Raw genomic sequence first — 22670 nt, 5'->3', positions numbered from 1 at the left:
TGGCGAAATCTTCCAAGGTACACACATATCTTCTTAACTTTTTTATGAAGTTCTTAAATCTATGAATTTTTAAATGATATATCATAAGCTTCTAAAGGTTGATGACACTACGTAATATTGAGTTGTTGTTTTTCCCAGAAATACTAAATTTCAAATCCAAAATATACTGTATAGAACAAGCAATTTACAAATTTCTCCATTTTGGAAGACAAAACTAAAAAGCATGGAAAGCATTGATTTGAAAATACAAATAAAGTAAATTTTCCTCAAGCTCACCATTGTCATTCTCAATTTTCTCATTAAGTCTTTTGATCTGATTTTCCAGCATTTTTACCCTCTCTTTGAGTTCCAAGGCTTTTTTATACTTGCATTTATCATTGCAAAGTGCACTACCTTCATCTGACTGACTCTCCTAAATAATCAACAAGAACTTAGGCAATATTTAACAATATTTTCCTTTTAGTACCAACTATTAAGGTGTACTTCACTAACAAGTACAATATATTATAATGATAATTCTCAATTTTTTAATTTCATAAGCCCCACTGATTGAAAATTCTTTTGTATGATTGCCCTATACAAGCCTTACACTGTACAATGTTTGCATTTTAAAAGATTTTTCACTTAGAAACAAGAAATGAATTTCAAATCAACAGCATTTTATGATTAACGGGAACATATCATACAGTATCAACTTTTTTAGCATTTAACCAAACAACATCCAAATTTTATTCTGAAAAATGACCTTAAATCCCAAGCATTACTTATTATTAATAAAATTGCGTAATTTAGAGATAAGAATAATTAGTGTTATCATTGTGTATAGTACATACCTTGGTTAATCACTCTTTTATAAGTGAAGCAAGACTGACTGAGCAGCAAGCCTCTGTTTTCTTTGCCCTGGATGTCTTTAGCTTTTTAGGAATACTGTGCTCCTGCTGGTAACAAGAACAACAATACAAAATTTCATACATGTTGTTTGAAAAGTTTGTTATTAGCTACTACTTCTAATTTAAATTCTTAGGCTCATAGCCTTGATCAGCAATGCAGACCTTCGAACATAGAATTAGTAGCGAATAACATTTGAATCATGAATACCATATGGAGTACTTAACAAATTTCCATGAATGCATCATCACATTAGTGACATGAGTGCTAACTATAGATGATGGCATCAATAATTGAGAAACATGCAGTAAACACCATATAAACAAAATGTGGTCAATGTAATATTTTGGGCAACTCACCACATCATCTGATTCAATATCACTTTCAATTTTAAACTTTGCTTTGTGAATTCTTTTGCAACACCCTTTGCCAGTATTTATAGAGAAAGTTTCTTCTTTACTCATTGTCTTGAGCAAATAATCTTTACTATCTGTTTATACAAAATAATGGATGACTATTTAACAACTATTAAAAAAAATAATTTTCAATTGGAAGCAGTAGCATGCCTGAAATTATAAGGAAACAACCTTATGCAAAGTTTGGCCTAATGTATTACTACATGTATTTAAAAGGAAACAAGTTAAAATCTGGGAAATAGACACATCCTTATTGTCAGTATTGTAATTGAACTATTGCTATGTAGAAGAAAGAACAACATTGGAGCAAAGGCTTTTTATCAGAAAGTATTTCCCTCCTAAAAAAGCAGTAAGTTGAATTAATAACAGCAACCTTCATATCAACTATGACTATTTCTACAAACAAGACAAAGAAATAAACAAATAGATTTTCACACAGAAATTTACAGATATATAGCAAAGCTAAGATGTTTCATGAAAGAAATGATAACAAAGAGAAGAGCTTGATGCACTAGCAATTAGCTTTTTGGCTGAATTATACAAGCTTTTAGAAACTTGACAAAAAATTCTACAACAGACTAAAAATACTAACCTGAAACCTCTATTATCTCTGCAGGAAATTTCCTCGACTTGCCGTTTCCCTTTGTTTTTCCATCGCCCCACATGACTAACGTTTTGAATCCTTTAAGTTCATCTTTGTCTTTCGACATATTTTTATCCTAAAAAATGATGTTAGAATATGGAATGATATCCCATGTATTTTCGTTGTAAAAATTCACCAATGCAAACGCCATATTTTCGAATATTATCGCTGAAAAAGCTTTTTCAACTCTTAACGTATCTTTGCAACAAGCAACATGTTAATCAGATTGAAGATCAAGGAATCCGGTAAAGATTAAGGATTTCAAAATAACAGTCCCAGTCTCCCAACGCTCTCGTCTAAATCTAAACAGAATAGTTTGAAACAATATTGAAACAAAGCAAAGAAAAGATTTTTGTTTTTATAAGTTGAGGTACGCCTGGTGTTTTCCGCGTTTCGAAAACCCATGTTAAGCCTTCATAAAAATGCCCTGAAGTAAACATTAAAAATCGCTTATGAAAATACGGTCGAATTATACCAGAAATACGAAGCAGTTATGGTTCTCAGTGGGGATGCTCTAGGTTATAAGAATGGTTTGTGGGAATTCTGTTACAGTGGTACTCAAATTCATGAAGAACTAGAAAAACTCGGAGGACTTGATAAAATTGACATTAAAGGATGGAGGCTTAGTGACGACACTGTACTACACATTGCTACAGCAGAAGCGTTGGTTTCTGAATGTACAACAACGGAAGAGTTATTGAGCATTATGGCTACAAAGTACAAGAAGACATGTGCTGAGGATATGTGGGAAAGAGCTCCTGGGCAAACCACAACAAAGGCATGTTTCATGTTACAACCTCTTAAGGAAAAAGGTTACATTATACCATTTAATGAACGTGGTGGCGGATGTGGTGCAGCTATGAGATCCATGTGTATAGGTTTGATGTTTCCTTGTGAAGATCAAATTGAAATGTTAATTGAAATTGCTGTTGAAAGTGGAAGTATGACTCATAATCACCCCACAGGTATTCACCTTTCATAATAAAACAACGATTTCAGATCGTGTCTCAATTATCAAGTCACTAATGTCAAGTGTTCTGTCTATCGACAAGTGTTGCTCAGTATACAGTTTGCTAGGTTTTCCTGTTATCTGCATTTGTTTTCATTTTGACACACCTTTATAGTAATTTAGCTTTTCAATTGTTTTCTTTTTCTTAGATGTTTAACCTTCAACTCTTCCTTCGATTACTTACTTGAACAAGCCATTACCATGAATGTTTCATATCCTTTTATCTATAATCAATTTATAAATGAAATAAAAGATAGTTGACCTTAGGTTTGCATAAGTCTATGCAATCCATCATTTTCAAGAATCACATCTCAAATCCCTCCATCCTTCTAATATTGCTTGCTATTAATGACCATATCTCTTTGATCCATTCTTTTTATCGCTTTTCCACATTTCCAAATTTCTGTCTTTTAAAAGCTGTATGAATTGCCATTGCAGTTCTTGCTTTTATATCTTCACTACTACAGCCATTGAATCCATGATCCATATCAAAATGCCGCTATTATGTAAATAAGGTCATCATAATGTAAGTGACCTGAAATTAGCAATCTTTAAAGATAATGATTTTAATTATAGGTTATCTAGGGGCTGTTACTGCAGCTTTATTTACAGCATATGCTATACAAAAGATACCTCCAAGAAGTTGGGGAGCAGGACTTTTAAGTGTTTTACCCAAAGTTTGGGAATACATTGAGAAGGTTGGTTGTGATGTAGAAGAAAACAAGAAATCTTGGGGCTACTTTAAAAATAGTTGGTAGTCATAACTACGGGAATTAACCAAAGGAAACAGTGAACCAAAGTTTACAGTGACATTACGTTTGCATAAGTCTATGCAATCCATCATTTTCTAGAACCACATCTCAAATGCCTTCATCCTTCTAACATTGCTCGCTTCAAATAACCATATCTTTGATCCATCCTTTTTATCGATTTTCCACATTTCCAAATTTCTGTCTCCTAAAAGCTGTTTGAATTGCCATTGCATTTCTTGCTTTTATATCTTCACTACTACGGCCATTGAATCCATGATCCATATCAAAATACTACTATTATGTAAATAAGGTCATCATAATGTAAGTGACCTGAAATTAGCAATCTTTAAAGATAAAGATTTTAATTATAGGTTATCTAGGGGCTGTTACTGCAGCTTTATTTACAGCCTATGCTAGACAGAAGATACCTCCAAAAAAATGAGGAGCAGAACTTTTAAGTGTTTTACCCAAACTTTGGGAATACATTGAGAAGGTTCGTCGTATATAGAAGAAAACAAGAAATCTTGGGGCTACTTTAAAGACAGTTGGGAGTCATATCTTGAACTACAGGAATCAACCAAATGGAAACAGTGAACCAAAGTTTCCAGTGACATATAACATACCTGAACGTGATGCTTTTTATAAATCTATGAGTTATGCAGGTTGGGGTGGATACAGTGGTCATGATGCACCAATGATTGCTTAAGATGCTTTGATGATGGCAAAAGATTCCTGGTTTCAATTGTGTTCTTGTTCTATGTTTCATGGTGGAGATAGTGACAGTACAGGAATATTGGCTGCAGCATGGTGGGGTGGCATGTATGGTATGAAAGTTGTACCCCTTGGAAATTATAAGAACCTGGAATATGGTCATAGGCTTATGGAACTGAGTAAAAAATTACTGAATATATCAAAGAATATGAAAAACTAACAGGATAGTATTTATTTAACAAAATTTATGTCATAAAATTCTGTCATCCCAATATACTTTAGTATGTTTGTGAATCATACAATAAAAATTACAACTTGGTTATAACATAACTGGGCTGTAGAGTAAGTTTATTGACTAGATATCAGTGAAACTTTGTATAGACAAGGACCATTACATCTTTAGGTTCATTTACCTCACAAAATGCAAACTGCAAACGTTTTGTTCATTACCAAAAATACCTTCTCAGGGAGAGGGGAGTTTACTTTAAAGTAGGCTTAACGTAATTTGGAAGGCACAATTTTCTTGAAACACGTAGCTACCAAAGAGTTACTGTAAAGCGTTGTATGTTCACCAGTTTCATAATACATCACACCTAGATTGTTTAAAAGACTTAGCGACATCAACCTGACTAGTTCCTAACGTTTTTTTGCGAATTTCCTTAGCTTTTTTGTGAAATTCTATAGCTTTTTCGTAATTTCCAGTTTTATCAAACACCAAACCAAGATTCTTTAAAGACATAGCGACATCAACATGATTTGGACCTAACGATTGTTTTCGAATTTCCAGAGCTTTTTCGTGAAACTCTATAGCTTTGTCGTAGTTTCCAATTTTAGAAAACACCACACCAAGATTGTTTAAAGACCCAGCGACATTAACATGATTTGGACCTAACGATTGTTTTTTAATTTCCAGAGCTCTTTCGTAAAACTCTATAGCTTTGTTGCAGTTTCCAGTTTCATATAACACCACACCAAGATTGTTTAAAGACGTAGCGACATCAACATGATTTGGACCTAACGATTGTTTTTTAATTTCCAGAGCTTTTTCGTGAAACTCTATAGCTTTGTCGTAGTTTCCAGTTTTTTTAAACACATTACCAAGATTGTATAAAGACCTAGCGACATCAACATGATTTGGACCTAACGATTGTTTTATAATTTCCAGAGCTTTTTCGTGAACCTCTATAGCTTTGTCGCAGTTTCCAGTTTCTTCAAGCACATTACCAAGATTATTTAAAGACCTAGCAACATCAACATGATTTGGACCTAACGATTGTTTTCGAATTTCCATAGCTTTTTCGTAAAACTCTATAGCTTTGTCGTAGTTTCCAGTTTTATGTAACACCATACCAAGATTGTTTAAAGACGCAGCGACATCAACATGATTTGGACCTAACGATTGTTTTCGAATTTCCAAAGCTTTTTCATGATGATTTTTAGCTTTGCTATATTTTCCGGTGTCGTGGTATAAAAGACCGAGGATACTAAAATACCAAGCTTTGTCATAACTAGATTCTTCTGATTTAAATTTATCCAATAGTTCAAGAGCAAGATCGTATTTTCCAAAATGTCCTAATCTGTCAACAAAATATTGGAAAACTTGAAATGTGTTCATGTTGATTTTTGTCTTGTTGGTCCTTAATAATTGAATAAGTTTTTCAAGATGTGGCATTAATTTGATTTCGTCGTCTCTCTCTTTAAACATGTAAAGTGCTTTGCATATATGATCAACGTTACTTTCCATTTCATGTTCTTCATTTGAATGTTCAAATTGATAAACAGTAATTGCTTTGTGAACAATGCGATGTAGACTAAGGTCATTATTTTTTGAATGCAAGAACAATGAGCAGTCCTTTAAAGAAAGACATATATCTTCCTTTGAGTGTTTAAGATCTATTTTTTGAACATAACAAATAATAATGTCTCGTGGTATAGGATCAAACGATATCACGGAAAACAAAATAATAACATTTGCCAATAATGACGATTCTTCAGCATTTTGTCTGACAGCTAAAAGTGAAGCTTGTAACATACTTCTAGGATATGCCGAGTTAAATTTAACAAAAGTGGCGTCCATGTTTTCTTCTTCTGAAGAAGAAATTTTCTTTAAATATTGACTCCAAGTAAATGAGCAGTTTGCTTTGTTTACACGACTGACATAATAACCAGCAGCAGCCAAAGCCAGCGGTTGACGATCTAATACGTGCGATACTTCATTCAACAATTGATCATCAGTATTTTCAACAGTGTAATGCCTCAACAGTTGAAGACATTCCCTGTCATTCATTCCACTTCTGATAGAAATATGTTTGTTAAACTCATCTTCTTGAGGTACGGCATCTGTGTTCTGGATGGTTAATATGATTTGTCCATTTATCCACATGCGATCACCAACTTGGGGAAGTAATGAAGAAATTTTGCTGAGCTGTTCCACGTTGTCTACAATGATCAACCAATTTTGCCAGAATTTTAATCGTGTGGATACTAACCATCGCAAATTCTTCACTTTGTCTGTGATGGAACAGTTTTCGTCTTTAAATTTTTTAATCATATGCTTGTCACAGTTTAAACGGTATCCAAGTTCACAGTAATTTTTTAAAAGAGATTCTTCATTTTTTCCATCGAAAGTCATTACAAACGAAGTCCTATTTTTCCAATCACACGATATTTTTTCACAAACCTGTCCTGCAAGTTGAGATTTGCCACTGCCAGGATTACCAGTGATGTAAAAATATGTCAGTTTATCATTGTTATCATTCTTTAATTGTTCAAGATCTTTTATAATTTTATCTCGTAGTTTTGTGCGTTCAACGAGAAAATGATTGGTTTTGAAGGAAGAACTTGAAATGAATTAAAATTGTTTCGATGAATTTTTATTTAATTGATTTCATCGAGAGAAAATTTTAAATCTTGAAATGACTTTTCAATGATATTGACTATTTTATCAAAATCATCATCTGAGTATTCACTTTCATACCAATGTGCGTCTTTGTTTCTTTCACCACGAAGTGCATGAACAGCATCCTTTGTTTTTTTGTCCAGATACTTTCCGATTGATTTTGAAAAAAGTATTGCATTAAATAATGTCGTACAGTCCCACTTACTGGTGTCTCCATTTTGATATTTTAACCGTAGTTCTTTATCCAACTTCCTACCCGATTCTAAATTGTAAAATTTGTTCCCACTGTTGTGTGTATCATCCCATTCTCCATGTGTTGATTTGTAACGAGAGTTCCATTCTTTGATAAAGAACTGAGCAAGTTCCGTTTGTACCACATTAATTACTCTTCTGATGTAAAATAGATTTCTGTTTTCTCTTGATTCCATCTAAAAAATTTGTTGTATCAACAAGACAAGTAAAAGCAAGCAATTCTAAAAATTTAATGTACAAAATAAATGTATCAGTTATCATGAAAGTCGAGAATTTTTACATTTTATGAAATCAAATATATTTACTCATACATACATTTATTTAGTTACTAATTTATTTAGCCAACTTCGCCTGCATCATGCTATAAATGCAAATGAACATAGGTAACTATTAAATAACTGGGTACGTGTACGAACTTTCGAAAAAGCCTGGCTCCTAGAGGGTTAATATAAGCAAATGCCACAAACAATAAAAACAACACGATATTTACAGCTCGCGTTTTCATTATTGTATCACTTGACGTCTTGAATAAGTTGATTGTGTGTATTCATGAAGCTATTAGATTGATGAGGAAACCGATGATTCTCAGTTTCTTTTTAATTAATGCAATGATACTTTGATTAACCACAAAGCAGCTTATTGATTTATTAAATCGTTTTTAAAATTTCAGCATTGATTACATTGCCAAAGGATTTTTACGTCGAGGCTCTTTATGCAAATTTTCATAAATATACATGTGCCATGTACTTAATAAAACATGGAGAACTTTCATGATTTAATTTTGAGGAAATTTATTTAAAGAGCGTAGTGGCTTAATTTATAGTGCAGATGATTAAAAAGAGTTGTTGTAGTAAAGTGTTTTTTTTTACAGCTGGTAATTTTATTTTAAAACTCATATTTAATGAGAAATATTATCATATTTTTATCATTCTCTTCATCTTACATTCACATAATATCCGGCTTTAAATACATATTAGGAAACATAAGAGCAATTGTATGATGAATTTGAAATTACTGAGATCAGATGTAGCTTTGACATGGGGATGAAAGCATTTTCTTTTGCCAAAAATTTGTTATAGAAGTATGAAAGACTATGAATTGCATCATTTTTTCCCTGACAATTCAAAAAAATCATAGAACATAGAATTTCTGCCTTTCTAAGTCACCTCAATTCAATATCAATGTCTCTGTCTACCCCTATTAAAAAGTCTAGACCATCAAAAGGAATGCCAGAGATTGTTGAACAAATCCTCTTTTGAAGTTAGAGTACTCTTTCCAGTTTTGAGGAAGTTCAGTCTTGTGTGGCGGTGACTAACACTAGTGAGAGACCAGAGGGTGGAACTGTGGAGGTGGTTAACACTAGTGAGTGAGCAGAAGGTGGAACTGTGAAGGTGGCTAATACTAGTAAGTGACCAGAAGGTGGAACTGTGACGGTGGCTAACACTAGTAAGAGACCAGAATGTTAAACTGTGACGGTGGCTAACACTAGTGAGAGACCAGAAGGTAGACTGTGCCGGTGGCTAACACTAGTGAGAGACCAGAAGGTGGAACTGTGGCGGTGGCTAACACTAGTGAGAGACCAGAAAAAGGAACTGTAGCAGTGGTTAACACTAACGAGAGACCAGAACGTGGTACTGTGGCGGTGGATAACACAAGTGAGAGACCACAAAGTGGAACTGTAACGGTGGCTATCACTAGTGAGAGACCAGTACGTGGAGCTGTGGCGGTGGCTAACATAAGTGAGAGACTAGAAGATGGAACTGTGGCAGTGGCCAACACTTGTGAGAGACCAGAAGGTGGAACTATGGCGGTGGCTAACACAAGTGAGAGACTAGAAGTTGGAACTGTGTCGGTGGCTAACACTTGTGAGAGACCAGAAGATGGAACTGTGGCGGGGGTTAACATTAGTAATCGTATCTTCATAAATATATGTGTATTTAATGAAACATGGGGAACCAAAACCTAAAGCAACTACTTTTCATAAGAAATATCATCGTCATAATATTTTTAATCTTTACAAAATCAGAGTCGAAATGATCCTATGGAAGGTGATCGATTTTGTTGAACAATAAATTTTAATATTTTATGCCTTAGGGGAGGATACGACATGGGTATATTGCAACAGGGAGAGGGTTATGAGTTATGACTCATTTTTAGCATGTAGAGCTTTCTAATAAAGAATTGTCCTGACATGATAATCTTTTGTTTACTGTTTCAATAGAATGATTTTACAGATCACAAAATAAAACTGCTATGTGAGCTTGATATGTGTCAACTTAAGAGTTAGCCTCGCAATCTCAAGCTAAAAAATAGTCTATAAACGTGAAGTCAAAATGGATCCCATTTACAATTATCGTGTATTAACAACAAACACCTTCCAACCCATCGAACAGAACTGTACTGCTGAATTTAAAGTGTTTTAAAAAAGACTTTCATTTATATTGTAATGTTCAGGAATTTCGTGTTTAATTTTAATAATCCATTATCTGTTACAAATATTTGCGGTCATCCTAAGCGAAGAAGCTTTGTTGTTGTTTTGACGAGCTTTTTACACTTGAACGAGTCCCCCACAATTGTTTCCGATTACATAGCGCAATGTAAAAGTTAAACATATAGTCTTGCCGTGCCTCTTGTATAACGACTTACCGATGCTGTATTTGTTTGCTGTTACATGTGTGTACCCGATTCCTAAGCTGGGTAAAAAATCAAACCAATGAAATTCTTTATTATCTTCGAACTAATCAATAATAATTCCGTTTCTAAGCCAACGTAGTGAAAATTAGAAGGAAACGTAGCAAAACCAAAAAGTAAAAAGGATAACTGGTGAAATTCTCCTTTTCACCGCTTTTCATAGAGTTCACTGCATAAAAGAACGTAACTTAGTTGACCATGGTTAACATTGCTAAATATTATTTTAATGATACATGAAATATGCATAAATTTTGAATATTTTCCGTTGCAGCGCTCGCCCATTTTGATGTACCTTAAAGAATTGTCCCTCGTTATGAGTTAAAAGTTACTGCGACAAGATGAAGAGCCTAACAAAATTTTTTTTGCTTCACAAGTTTGTAAGGCAAGTGCCTGGTATCATAAGCTTTGCACAAAGCCGTCTAAAATAAGTTCTCAATGATGTCAGATATTGTGTTTTTAGTATAAAGTCTGAAAGATTGTTTGGTATAAAATGGTATTTTTCAGGCACTTTAGAAAGCTGCATTTCTAAAGTAGTAGCATTATACTAAAAGTCAATGATCGCTCTATACTACGTACTTTACAGACTTGAATTAAATACGAAAAGCGATAATGAATACCAAAAACATTTGGCAGATTTCGACACGAGTTACAAGAACAAAGAGAAACGAAAGACTTGTATCGTTACAAAGATGAGCGACATTCTTTAGCTGCATAAAAAATCAGGAAATCTAAATTTAATGAGCGATATCATTTTAAAGATAAACCGATTTTAGGATCAAAATTTCTACATGTTAAACGACTTAAATATTTAAACAATTCAATGATGGCAAATGAGTCCATTTGTAATTTTGAAACGAATTTCCTTCATGAGTCATAAATGTCATTTATTAATATCAAACGGTGAATGGAATAACACATATTTGGCTAATAGACGGTGTGGACGCAACGAATAATATTTGCTTACAAAGGAATTGAAATTCCTTAACATACAAACATTATCATCATAAATACGCATTCTTTTGAAAGACAGTGATATTTGTTTTTGGTAAGTAAAAATTATTGTTGTTTGTCTTTGTAACTTTGTTTGATTGATTTGCAATTACAGGATTACAAACTTCTACACGCTACGTAAAAATATATAATTTATGGTGTTAGGGTGAGACTGAATTATTCAAAGTGTATAAATAATATGACGAGCAACTGATATTTAATGTTACATTTATACATCAAAAGCCCACAATGACATGTTGGTTATTTGTCTTTTTTTACAAACCTTTTACTCGTTAGTAGCTTGAAGTCTTGAACAGTTGAACTTTGAGATAAATTTAACATTTGGAAAAGTTAAGCGTCATGTGTCGTCGATACGTGGCCAAATGATTTTAATTATACAACGGAACTTAAATCATCTTACGAATATAGATTGTTATGCAAAGAAAAGATACGGTTTTATGATTTTTATTGTTTTTGTTCTAATGCTTGAATTTATTTTGGATGAAAATGATCAATAGAAATGAGAAGTGTAATTGTTAATAATTTACATCGTTTTCCAGGTGTTGTGACTGCCTAGTGTGTTTCTGCCGGGACTATTGAAATTTAGCGGACAACTTGGACGCTGACCCAAACTCTACCATATCATCCTAAATCAAAACAACCCGCGCTCCCCATACAAGCAATGTAAAAGTTAAACATATTGTCTTGAAGCGCCTTCTGTCATGCCTTGCCGATGCTGTAATTGTTTGTTGTACTAGATGACCTTGTTGCCTTGACGATTTCGCTAAGCTGGGCAAAGCAATTAAACCAACGAAATTCTTTGTTATATTCAAACTAATTAACGTCCTGTTTCTATGCTGATTTTGTGAGAATTAGCCATGAAATTAGCAGGAAACGCAGTAAAATGGTCGAAAAGCAAAAATGACAATAACCGCTGAAACTCTCTTTTTGACTGCTTTTCATTCAATATTCATTGTAAGATCTTGAAGCAGCGTTTAAAACTGGGAAAATAGAACAAAAATATCATAATGAATATAAAAATTACATAGTTGACTATGTTAACATTGTATAAGTATTATTTAAATCATACATGAAATATGCCTAAATTTTGAAAATTTTACGTGCAGCACTCGCCAGTTTTGCTGTACCTTAAATCATCGTCATTGGTTATGAGTTATAAGTGACTGCGATGAGATGAACAATTGAGCAATTGTACAAAAATGAAATAATAGAAAAATTTTCCACATATCGACGATACATGACGCTTAACTTGTCCAAATGTTAAATCTATCAAAGCTCAACTGTTCAAGACTTCAAACTGTTAACGAGTAAAAGGTTTGTAAAAAAAGACAAATAACTATCATGTGGGCCCTTGATATATAAGTGCAACATTCAATGTCAGCTGCTCGTCATATTATTTATACACTTTAAATAATTCATTCCCACCCTCACACCATAAATTATATAATTTTTTAGGTAGTCCGTAGAAGTTTGTAATCCCGTAATTGCTAATTATTTTTGCTATAAAAACATGCAAAGAATCCTGTGTAAAAGCCGAGTTTAAAATTAAAGACAATAAATAGTATTACACAATAAGTGATGCAACAAAAAGTAGATATGACTTTAATGTAACGTTACACATTTTTCAATTTTCAGTGAAACTTTATTAATTTAAATCTATGCTAGTGTGCAGTGTAATTATTGCAACAACATGCCATACAAGATAATGTGTATGAACTCTTAGCTTCTAACTATAATGTTGTTTGCTATAAATCTTACCTAAGAAAACAACAAGAAAAAATCTCTACATGCATTTGAGTTATCTATTTCTACATAAGTGCGTTTGTATATTGAGTTGTTCTCAAACCGTTAACCAACGAACGGCAAAAAAGCAACTGTGATTGTGATGATGAATTTAAAACCAATGTTTGGGGAAAACTTAGAAGATGCCGTATTACGTTCATTTGTACCTTCAACACAGACACTTGGATCACATTCTTTTGCTTTAATTTCAAATTCTGCTGAGTCACTGTTAGATGTCAGCGAGATGTAGATGGGTCGGAGATTTTCTTGACTTGATCGTTTTGATCGTCTCGTGGTGGCGCTTGCTGAAATCACACTAACTTTATCCTTCTGTGATGTTCGTTCAAATTTTAAATCGTTGTTGTAACGGTATGGATGTGGGGTCGTACGAGACACGTAAAGAATAGTACTGCCTAGGAGGTCTTTTACTTCTATTTTTAGGTTCAACTTAAGCTTGACTTTATAATTGAAGTATTTGTTTGCGCCTTTTTTAACATTGGCTCTAGTCGTTTCGTTATTTGCCACCACTCGAGGCTCGCAGCATGCAGACGACGTTATAGTGGAAATAAAAGCATTGAGATTTGAGAAAGAGCTCGATTTAAAGAAGTGTTGATTTGGTGAATTAATCTTCTTTAACTGTGTTATGTCGTGATTGGCAATCCCAATGGCATAAATAACAATTCATTATTTTTCACAATCTTTGCTGGTGCTGTGATGCTATCATGCGATTTTCCATCAGTTAGAACGATAAGTATTCGGGGTATTCCGTCTACCGTTGGACGAAGACCATGATTTGTTGTGAATTGATCGATTAAAATGCGCTGAAATGCTGCACCAAGAAACGTACTTCCACTACGATGAGCGATCGACGAAATTGCCCGACTATACTCCGATTGTGTAGTGTAATCGTTTAAGTGGAAGTGTGAAGAATAAACGAATGAAAAAGTTGATAAGCCAAATCTTGCACCGTTCTTTCCGGTTAAATTTTCATCGGGAAATGATTTGATAACATTTTTTACAAAGTCAAGACATTTCTGAAAGTTATTTTGTCCTACACTTCCTGATTCGTCAAGAAGAAAAACAAGATCCACCGGTTTACTGCAATTGGAAAACGTTGCTTCAATTAGGTCTGCTTCGTCGTCACGTCGGATCAAATCTCCACGTAATTGCGCATCGGAATTTTTATAAAAATTTCTTAGTTCCTTTACGGCTCCTTTCCAGTCATTTGTGGTCACGGCTTTCCAGAATTTTGGATAAGCTTGTGGATAACCAAATTGAAACCAGACGCTAACAATAGCTGTGCGAACACCACGAGGGAGAAAATCAAATGCTGTAGAATCAATGGTTTTATCTCGATCGTATCTACTCTTTGTTTCTTGCACAATCTTTGTCTTAATCACACTTGTTACATTCTTCGCCTGCTCTCGGGTAAGTTGGAAGGGATTTTCAATTCTGGTGCATGCTGCAGTGTCTTTTTACAAACCAAAATATGGCTGAAGTCTTGCTACATTTATTTAGTTAATTATTTTTTCATTCAACTTCGCCTGCATCATGCTATAAATGCAAATGAACATAGGTAACTATTAAATAGCAGGAAACATGCTACAGCTCTTGTTAATTAAAGCAGGCAAAATCACCAAACGAGACGTGTACGAACTTTTGAAAAGGCCTGGCTCCTAGAGGGTTAATTCAAACAAATGCCACAAACATTAAAAGCAAGACGATATTTACAGGATAGTTCACATTTTTTATCGTCATGAACAGCAAATATAGCTACCCTTTTAAGGATTGTTTAAAATGTTGTAATAGCCTTTTCTTGAATAGACTAAGGTTGACATTAATGCATTCTAGAGTCTAATGCACGTGTTTAAATACGACTTTTAAAATTCTTTTGTTTTGCAAACATTTGTAACAAAATGATAGATTATTTGGATAGCACTCAATCGTGTTTTTTATGGCTACGAAGATTGACAGTTTAATGGTCAAAATTCTTTATCAATTTTAAGACCATGAACTACTAATATCAGGCAAAAGTTTTTGTAGTCAATAAACTATTTTTATTGAATTTTACTTGAAATGAAAGTTTTTAATAAATGCTGAGGAAATAATGCCTCTGTTTTCGGGGGGGGGGGGTTAATTTATAAATCAGCCGCTGAATTTTTCCTTTTGAGGGTGCTCAAATTTTTAGGGCAACTATTTTAATTACTTTCAAAGTTTTTTAATTACTTTCAAAGTTTTCATCGTTTTATCTACAGTTTTATTACATTTAAAAATACAATTGCATCTCTAATCTGCAGAAAAAAAGAGCAAGATATATTAATTGTTTCTCAGCTTTTAATAAGGCTTTTTCATTGCACAAAATGCTAAAAAGCAGAATGCCGCAAGCCATGTAAAGTGCACGCTAAGACTTGAAATGAGAGATAGGAGGTTCTGATTATCTTGATAAGGGAAGAAATATTGTTTACGTATGTGTTTGTAAGGACAAATATCAGTAGTTAACTGCATGGTCATACTCCTTTCTGTTCGTGCGAATCCAAAACTTGGACAAACATTGAATGTATAAACAAGCATCATTTTTCTGATGATTTCAGGAAACATAAAATGAAATTTGTTTTTCAAATTTATAAAATGTTGAACTTGATGAACAGGGATTTTTACCAGTGTGTTGAAGTTTTATTTTCAAGAACAAAAAGAGACACGACATAATGAGGATAAAGGCATAATAGTAAGAAAAATGTAAATATAAATGAAGGTCAGGGGCGGATCTAGAGTATGTCAAATCCGTCGCGCGACTGATGTTTAAAACTCAAAAATTACCTGTTCATACTAATTAAAAATTCATTAATTATTCTTACTTTATTGTCGCATTTACTTCGTGATAAAAATCCAGCTTTATTTATCATTGAAAACTAATGACTAATCCAATGAATATCTCGTTGGTAACCAGATCAGTTGAATTTTAATTGATCTGGAATAACCGACTCATAAGCGGGGGGGCTTGCCTGGTTCGACTGATAATGGAGTCTATGAACGCCATAAACGCTTATTTCATTGGTCAATAGCCAGATAAGTGGACGATCTGGAATAATCTCGACCGATAAGCGGGGACCTATAAGGGAGTCCACTTGCTATGGTGTAATTGGTTCGCTTAAATTTTTGTCTTACTGTGATTGGTTTGACCGATTTCGACTGATAGCCAACTGAACTAACATAGTCAAGCTCAATGTCTGAATTGAATGTTTGATCGTTTCATAGTAATTTTCTAAAGCATGATAGAAACTAAATTACAATCAGATGGAATTTATGGAAATCTTATACAAATTCATAAATTGACATGAATGCTGCTGTCGAAACTGTGAATTTTTTCAAGAGGGTGAAAAATTTATGGATAAATTGTAAATGCTTGACAAAGACGATCTTGCGAGTGACCCCTTTTTTCCCCTTTTCAGTCATTGATGTTCAAAAGCAAGCCAAATTTGCTTTGAATTTTCTCAACAGAAATTTACATCCAATATCGCACCTAAAGGACAACTGAAGTGTATGCATGAATGTAATATATCAAAGTCAATTCATGCGAATGTGTGATGCGATTTATGTCAATATGGGCAATGGTAAGCAGATTGATGCTTCTAAAATTGTTGTTGCTGAAGGACTTTTAGCTATGATTTCTTTAGTGCTTGGGGAATTGTGTTCCGTTATATGGCAGCGAATTTGAAATCCTACATTCCTGCAAATATATTTCAATGGGCAAAAAATCTGTAGCCATAAGGCGCCATACTATCATTTACTTTATCATTAACAAATGTTTGGGGCTTTTCAGTTTATTATCATTGATCATTCAATCATTGGACAGTTATACAACATATTGTTTAAGATTTGAAAAAACTAACATTGATTACATGAGAAGCTGTTTACTATAACCTGTGATTTTGAGTCTTCTGATCCACGAAGCTTTTTATTTTGACAATTTGATTGGAATGGTGTTAAACCTGAGTATTCCACATACATGAAATGTTGTCCCATGTCACATATTGTCCCCTTTTCTAACTGAACACCTCATGTAGAGATGTAAAGGTGTGTTAATCTACGGCTCATACCAGATTGTTTGCCATAAATTCCAAAGGGCTATTGATGTATTAAAAGCATTTTCTATAAAGTAAAAATGTCTTCCTATGTATGCAGATAAACCTTGAAATTTGGCAAAACAGCAAAGTATTCTTCATGATGACTAGGTAATTTTTCTGATGATCATTAGGATTTCTAAACTAAATTAGTTCAGATTTACATTTAAACGAGTTTTGATCATATGAAAAGATATTTATCATAACCAGTAAGCATGACACATGAACCAATTTTAGTTAGAAGGGAAACATATTTATAATAATCACGGATTCAACATGACGGATGGTTCAGTTGCTGAGGAGAAGACATGAGCGTCAAAATCGAAGAAAAACATTACAAAAAAAGTCGCTTGTAATTTAAAAAATAATTTAAATTTCTTAACGCTTTTTGGCAATGATTAATATGGCAGGGAAACCTAGAGTCTCTAAAAGCGTTTGTTTTAAACGATCTACAAATGTCAGGTAGATGGTCGTCAGCACGTGGTGATACGCTACATTTTACAAATGCAGCGTATAGTCTAAAGTGGAATAGTTCTTCGGATAAAAAGCTCGTTGTAGTTGATGACGATGAGAATAATAAATTAGCAGCCACTCTTGCCAGCTTCGCATCAACGAATGCTCCTGTTCCGCTAACACTGACTCCGCTAAAATTGAGGCCAATCCGAAAACTATACTATCTAAAAAGAACATCAATTATGACGATGAACTTTTGAAATTAACGAATTCAATAAATGAACTAAAAACAAACCAAAAAGCAGAATGCCTCAAAGCGGAACAACGCACAAATGACTTGGAAAAAGTCGTTGCATCGCTGGTTGAAGACAAAAAGAATATGTTGGCGAAAATCGAAGCCCTTGAATAACTTGTAAAAGAGCTTACGGCAGAAAATACCACAATTAAAAATATTTTAGAAGTCAAACAAAATAATTGGATCAATGTACAATCAAGAAATATATCTGCGAACAAAAACATCTCGATCCCACGAGGAGATTCTAAACCGACCACTGATGGTACTTTAACTCTGTCGAATACGTTTCAAGTTCTCGCCAATGAGAATATATGTCCCTCTCCGGAGAAAGAAAGTCAGATTCAGAATAAAATTGCTGAATATAGATCTTTCCACAAATCCAAATTTGAAGTGATACAAAAGAAAAACCAAGGCGTAGAACATCCCATTTCATCAAAAAAGCCAACTTCAAAAGTAAAATTTAGAGCAATAAATAGGACCTTGATTATTGGGAACTCAATGGTGAAGCACATCAACCAGCCAAAGATTCAAAGAGCAGCGCGTGCACAGTCTACAGTACTGACAAACAGTGGAGCAAAAGTAGAGGACGTCCATACCAAAATGAACGAAACACTACAGAACGAAAACTATGATTCAATTATTATCCATATGGGTACCAACAATCTGGTAAATGAAGATGCTGAAAGTGCTACATCCAAAATGAAAGAGCTAATAATTGATGCCAAAAAACAAGTCAAAAGAGTTGCTGTATCAAGCGTAATTACAAGGTATGATGGCCGTGTTCAATCAAACAACGTGACTAAATTTAATAAATTGGTTAGTGATATGTGTATACAAGACAACCTAACATTTATAAATAATAACAACATTGATAAGAACCTGCTAAACAGGTCCAACCTTCATTTAAACATGGCTGGTGATAAAGCATTAGGGAGCGCATTTTGCACTTATCTCAAGTCAGCAAGATATGGCCAAAATAAGCATGTTTTAGACCAAAATTATCGGACAAAAAAGTGGAACGATTATCTGCAGTTTGTACGTCAAACATTGAGGCAGGTCTAACTATTGTAAAAGCAAATTCTATTGATGCAAATAGCAATTTTTCATATGATCTTAACAAGGTTTCTAGCAAAAGGTGTTTTAAAATGGTTTTCCTGAACATAGCCAGTCTCCCAAAAAATATTGATGAGATAAGGTGCTCCTTATCAAAGGGTCATATTGATTTAATAGCCTTTAACGAAACTAGGCTTGACTCAACCATTAACGATGGTTTGATGCATGTAACTGGAAATGATTTAATACCATCAGCTTACTCAATTAATCAATCATTCTACACGAAACACAAAATGCTCCAAAAGTCTGATTGACCACATAGTCACAAATACTCCTGAAAAACTATCTGAATCTGGAGTTATTCACCCAGGTATTAGTGACTATGATATGATTTTTGCAATTAGGAAAACTTCCATACCAAAAAGTAAAACATCATTGAAATAAGGAACATGAAAAACTTTAATGAGAAAAAGTTTCTTGATAAACTCAGGGAGCAACTATGGGATTTTATATATTTCTTCCCCTGTGATACTAATGCTATGTGGGAAATGTGGAAAGGTCTATTCCTTGAGATTTTTGACAAATATGCACCCATTCAAAATAAAAAGATTTGAGGAAAAAATTTTCCATGGATGACAAAGGACATAAAAGAACTAATGAAAAATCGAGACTATTTGAAGCACAACGCAATGAAAACAAATTTAGAAACAGACTGGCTGTTTTACAGGAAAAGCAGGAATAAAGTAAATATTAAACTAAAATATACAAAAAAAGAGTACTACTTTTCAAAGATTGTTGGTCAAAAACAAAACCCTAAACAGGCCTGGAAAACTATTAATAATTTATTGGGAAAACAAAAGAATGAAACAGTTATAAATGAAATGATTATCAATGACAATACTTTTACAACCTCAGAAAGCATAGCAGAGGGCCTTAATACATATTTTTCTAATATTGGCCCAAAACTTACTGAAGAAATAGACAACATAAAAACTAATTTTGAAAATTATGTAAATACAACTAAATCAGAGTTTGCTGCCTTTCAGCCAACTACTGTCCATAATGCATACCATCTCCTTTGTGGACTTTCTACAAGTAAAGCAACAGGTTGTGATGGAATTTCATGTAAAATTTTAAAACTAGCTGCACCTATCATATCTGAAATATTAACCTATATTTTCAATCAGTGCATAATTTTATCTGACTTCCCAGATGAATGGAAAACAGCAAGAATTATACCACTTTACAAAAATGGACACCATAAATTGCCTGGGAACTATAAACCAATTTCAATTCTTCCAGTTGTCATTATAATCATTGAACGTATACTTTACGATCAACTCTACAACTACTCTTCTAAATCTGAAATCCTAAGTGATTTCCAATTTGGTTTCAGAAAATCACATTCAACAACAACTGCCTTAATTGACTTACGAATTATTGGTGCACAAACATGGATAAAAGGTTGCTTGCTCAACCTTGTAGTCCAAATTGATCTAAAAAAGGCTTTTGATACTGTTGATCACAAAAATTTACTAAGAAAACTTGAGTTGTATGGAATTAAAGGACAAAGCCTACAAACTAATTGAATCCTATCTGTCAAAGTGAACTCAAAGATGCCAAATCAAAAATTTTATTTCATCCCAGCAACCCCTCACCTGTGGAGTTCCTCAGGGCTCTATTCTAGGTCCGTTATTTTTCTTAATATATATAAATGACTTACCCTCATGCTTAGAGCAATGTAAACCAAGAATGTTTGCTAATGATACTAGCATAACTACTTCAAATAATGATATAGTTGAACTAGAAAAGACAGTAAACTCTGACTTGAAAAATCTTGAAAAGTGGTTGATAGCAAACAAACTTAGTTTGAATTCAACCAAGACAGAATATTTGATCATAGGCTCTAAACAAATTATCAAGAATTTTTTGACTTCTAATTTACATATTGCAATTGGCAATTACGTTATAAATAGAATTTATGAGTACGAAAGTTTGGGTTCAATAATTGACCAACACTTATCTTGGAAGAGTCACACTGATAAAATTTGCAAAAAAAGAGCAGCCGGTATTTCTGCCCTTAGAAAATTAAAGGAATACACAGACAAACAAACACTTATCTCTATTTATAATGCCCTGGTACATCCTTACTTCACATATTGCTGTGAAGTTTGGGGTGTATTGGGGGAAACTCAGTCCAAAAGACTACAAAGCTTCAAAATAGAGCTGCAAAAATTATCATAAGCATGGGCAATGATGTCGATCATTGTAACGCATTACAAGAATTGAAGTGGGGACCTCTTGAAATACTTAGAAAAAAAGCTAAAGCCAAGCTGATGTTTAAATTATTAAAAAATGCAGGACCAAATTCACTTACTACATTGTTTACCTATAAAAAAGACATCACTGATTACAATCTACACAATATTACAAGTTGTCTGAATGTTCCTATGCCTAGTACTAACTCCTTGAAGAAAAGCTTTGCGTATGATGGGGCTTCTGTTTGGAATTCAATTCCACCAGAAATCAGAAATAGCAAAAGCGTGTCACTTTTGCTGCTTGCATTTTATGATTTAGTTTAATATGTAACTGATGAAATAAACTAAACTCTGTAAATATTTAAACTTATCTTTCTCTCCTATAGATTTTTTATTTCTTAGTAAATTTTGTAATTGTTTTTGAACAAAAGCACGCCCCTCGTGGAAATCAACCCTAGTTGACAAGGCCAGCGTGTCAAAATAAAGATTTTCATTCATTCATTCATTCATCGTGTCGGGGAAAAACGTTCTCTGAACGACCTCTAAGACAGTTCAGAAAGCTTTTGTAAAACACAATCATAGAAAAAACGGTTTTCAGTGAAAAAACCCTTTAAAATTCAAAAGAAATGTAAATGACGTTACTTTCTTTGGTGCGATTCAAGACCATTTCTTGTATCAAATGGTTGACGAGCCTACTCGTGGGAACAACATATTAGACTTAGTACTAACGACTAACATCGACCTGATAAATAACTTGGAAGTCTGTGAACCATTCTCCGATCATAATGCAATAACATTCATTGTAAACACTCTCCCCTACCAACAACGGTCTCAACTAAAGAAAATTATGCATTCAACAAGGCAAACTGGAATCATCTAAGATCTTTGTTCAGTTATTCACCCTGGTACTTTACAATAGAACAACAAGACATAAATGCTAACTGGGAAACATGGAAAGACCTTTATTTTGCAGCGGTAAACGAAAGTATTCCCAAGTACCGGCATAAAAGAAAAAACATCGCTCCATGGATTACGAAGGATTTAATTAAATTGTGCAGGAAAAAGAAACACGTTTATAAAAAAGCAAAAAAAACCAACAATGAAAATCACTGGGCCGCCTATCGTACTTTGAACAATTCTTTGAAAAAGAAATGTAACTCAGCCAAATGGAGACATCTTGAGGCACTCGCAGATAAATTGCAGGTAGAGAATAATTCCAAGCCTTTTTGGAACTACATGCGTTCAATAAGAAAAGGAACTAACGACCTATTGTTCCTAAAAGACGGAAGTGCAGAATCACTGGAGATCAGGAGATTGCACAACATATGAACGCATATTTTGCATCAGTATTTACACAAGAACAAAAGTCTCTTCCGGAATTTGATCATGTTCTCAATGATAAGTTGTGCAATGTATTATGTACACCTAGCGAAGTG

The 22670-nt window shown here is 33.7% G+C and overlaps 3 protein-coding genes across 3 annotated transcripts; 1 reads left to right on the top strand and 2 right to left on the bottom strand.

Moving 5' to 3' along the window:
• Window positions 1–354: 354 nt before the first annotated feature.
• On the bottom strand, window positions 355–2163 carry LOC124448861. The gene is made up of 4 exons (XM_046999843.1): window positions 1897–2163; window positions 1248–1378; window positions 834–938; window positions 355–412 (listed from the first exon to the last, which is right to left on the bottom strand). Exons 1-3 carry the CDS (start codon window positions 2012–2014, stop codon window positions 843–845), a joined length of 345 nt encoding a protein of 114 aa, XP_046855799.1. The 5' UTR covers window positions 2015–2163; the 3' UTR covers window positions 355–412; window positions 834–842.
• LOC124448144 (protein ADP-ribosylarginine hydrolase-like) lies at window positions 2031–3715 on the top strand. The gene is made up of 3 exons (XM_046999155.1): window positions 2031–2060; window positions 2426–2912; window positions 3533–3715. The coding sequence occupies exons 1-3, from the start codon at window positions 2031–2033 to the stop codon at window positions 3712–3714; spliced, it is 699 nt and encodes a 232-aa protein (XP_046855111.1). The 3' UTR covers window position 3715.
• A 9405-nt stretch (window positions 3716–13120) lies between these two features.
• On the bottom strand, window positions 13121–20705 carry LOC124448143 (collagen alpha-1(XII) chain-like). Its single transcript, XM_046999153.1, is given in 3 exon segments — window positions 13121–13737; window positions 13740–14472; window positions 20700–20705. Coding segments are annotated over 3 exon segments (1356 nt in total).
• Between the last annotated feature and the right edge of the window lie 1965 nt (window positions 20706–22670).

The sequence above is a fragment of the Xenia sp. Carnegie-2017 genome, unplaced genomic scaffold, assembly GCF_021976095.1.
Source record: "Xenia sp. Carnegie-2017 unplaced genomic scaffold, XeniaSp_v1 HiC_scaffold_23, whole genome shotgun sequence".
Classification (NCBI taxonomy): Eukaryota; Metazoa; Cnidaria; class Anthozoa; order Malacalcyonacea; family Xeniidae; genus Xenia; species Xenia sp. Carnegie-2017.
Note: the sequence above shows the minus strand (reverse complement) of the source record. Positions and strands in the feature narration are given on the sequence as shown.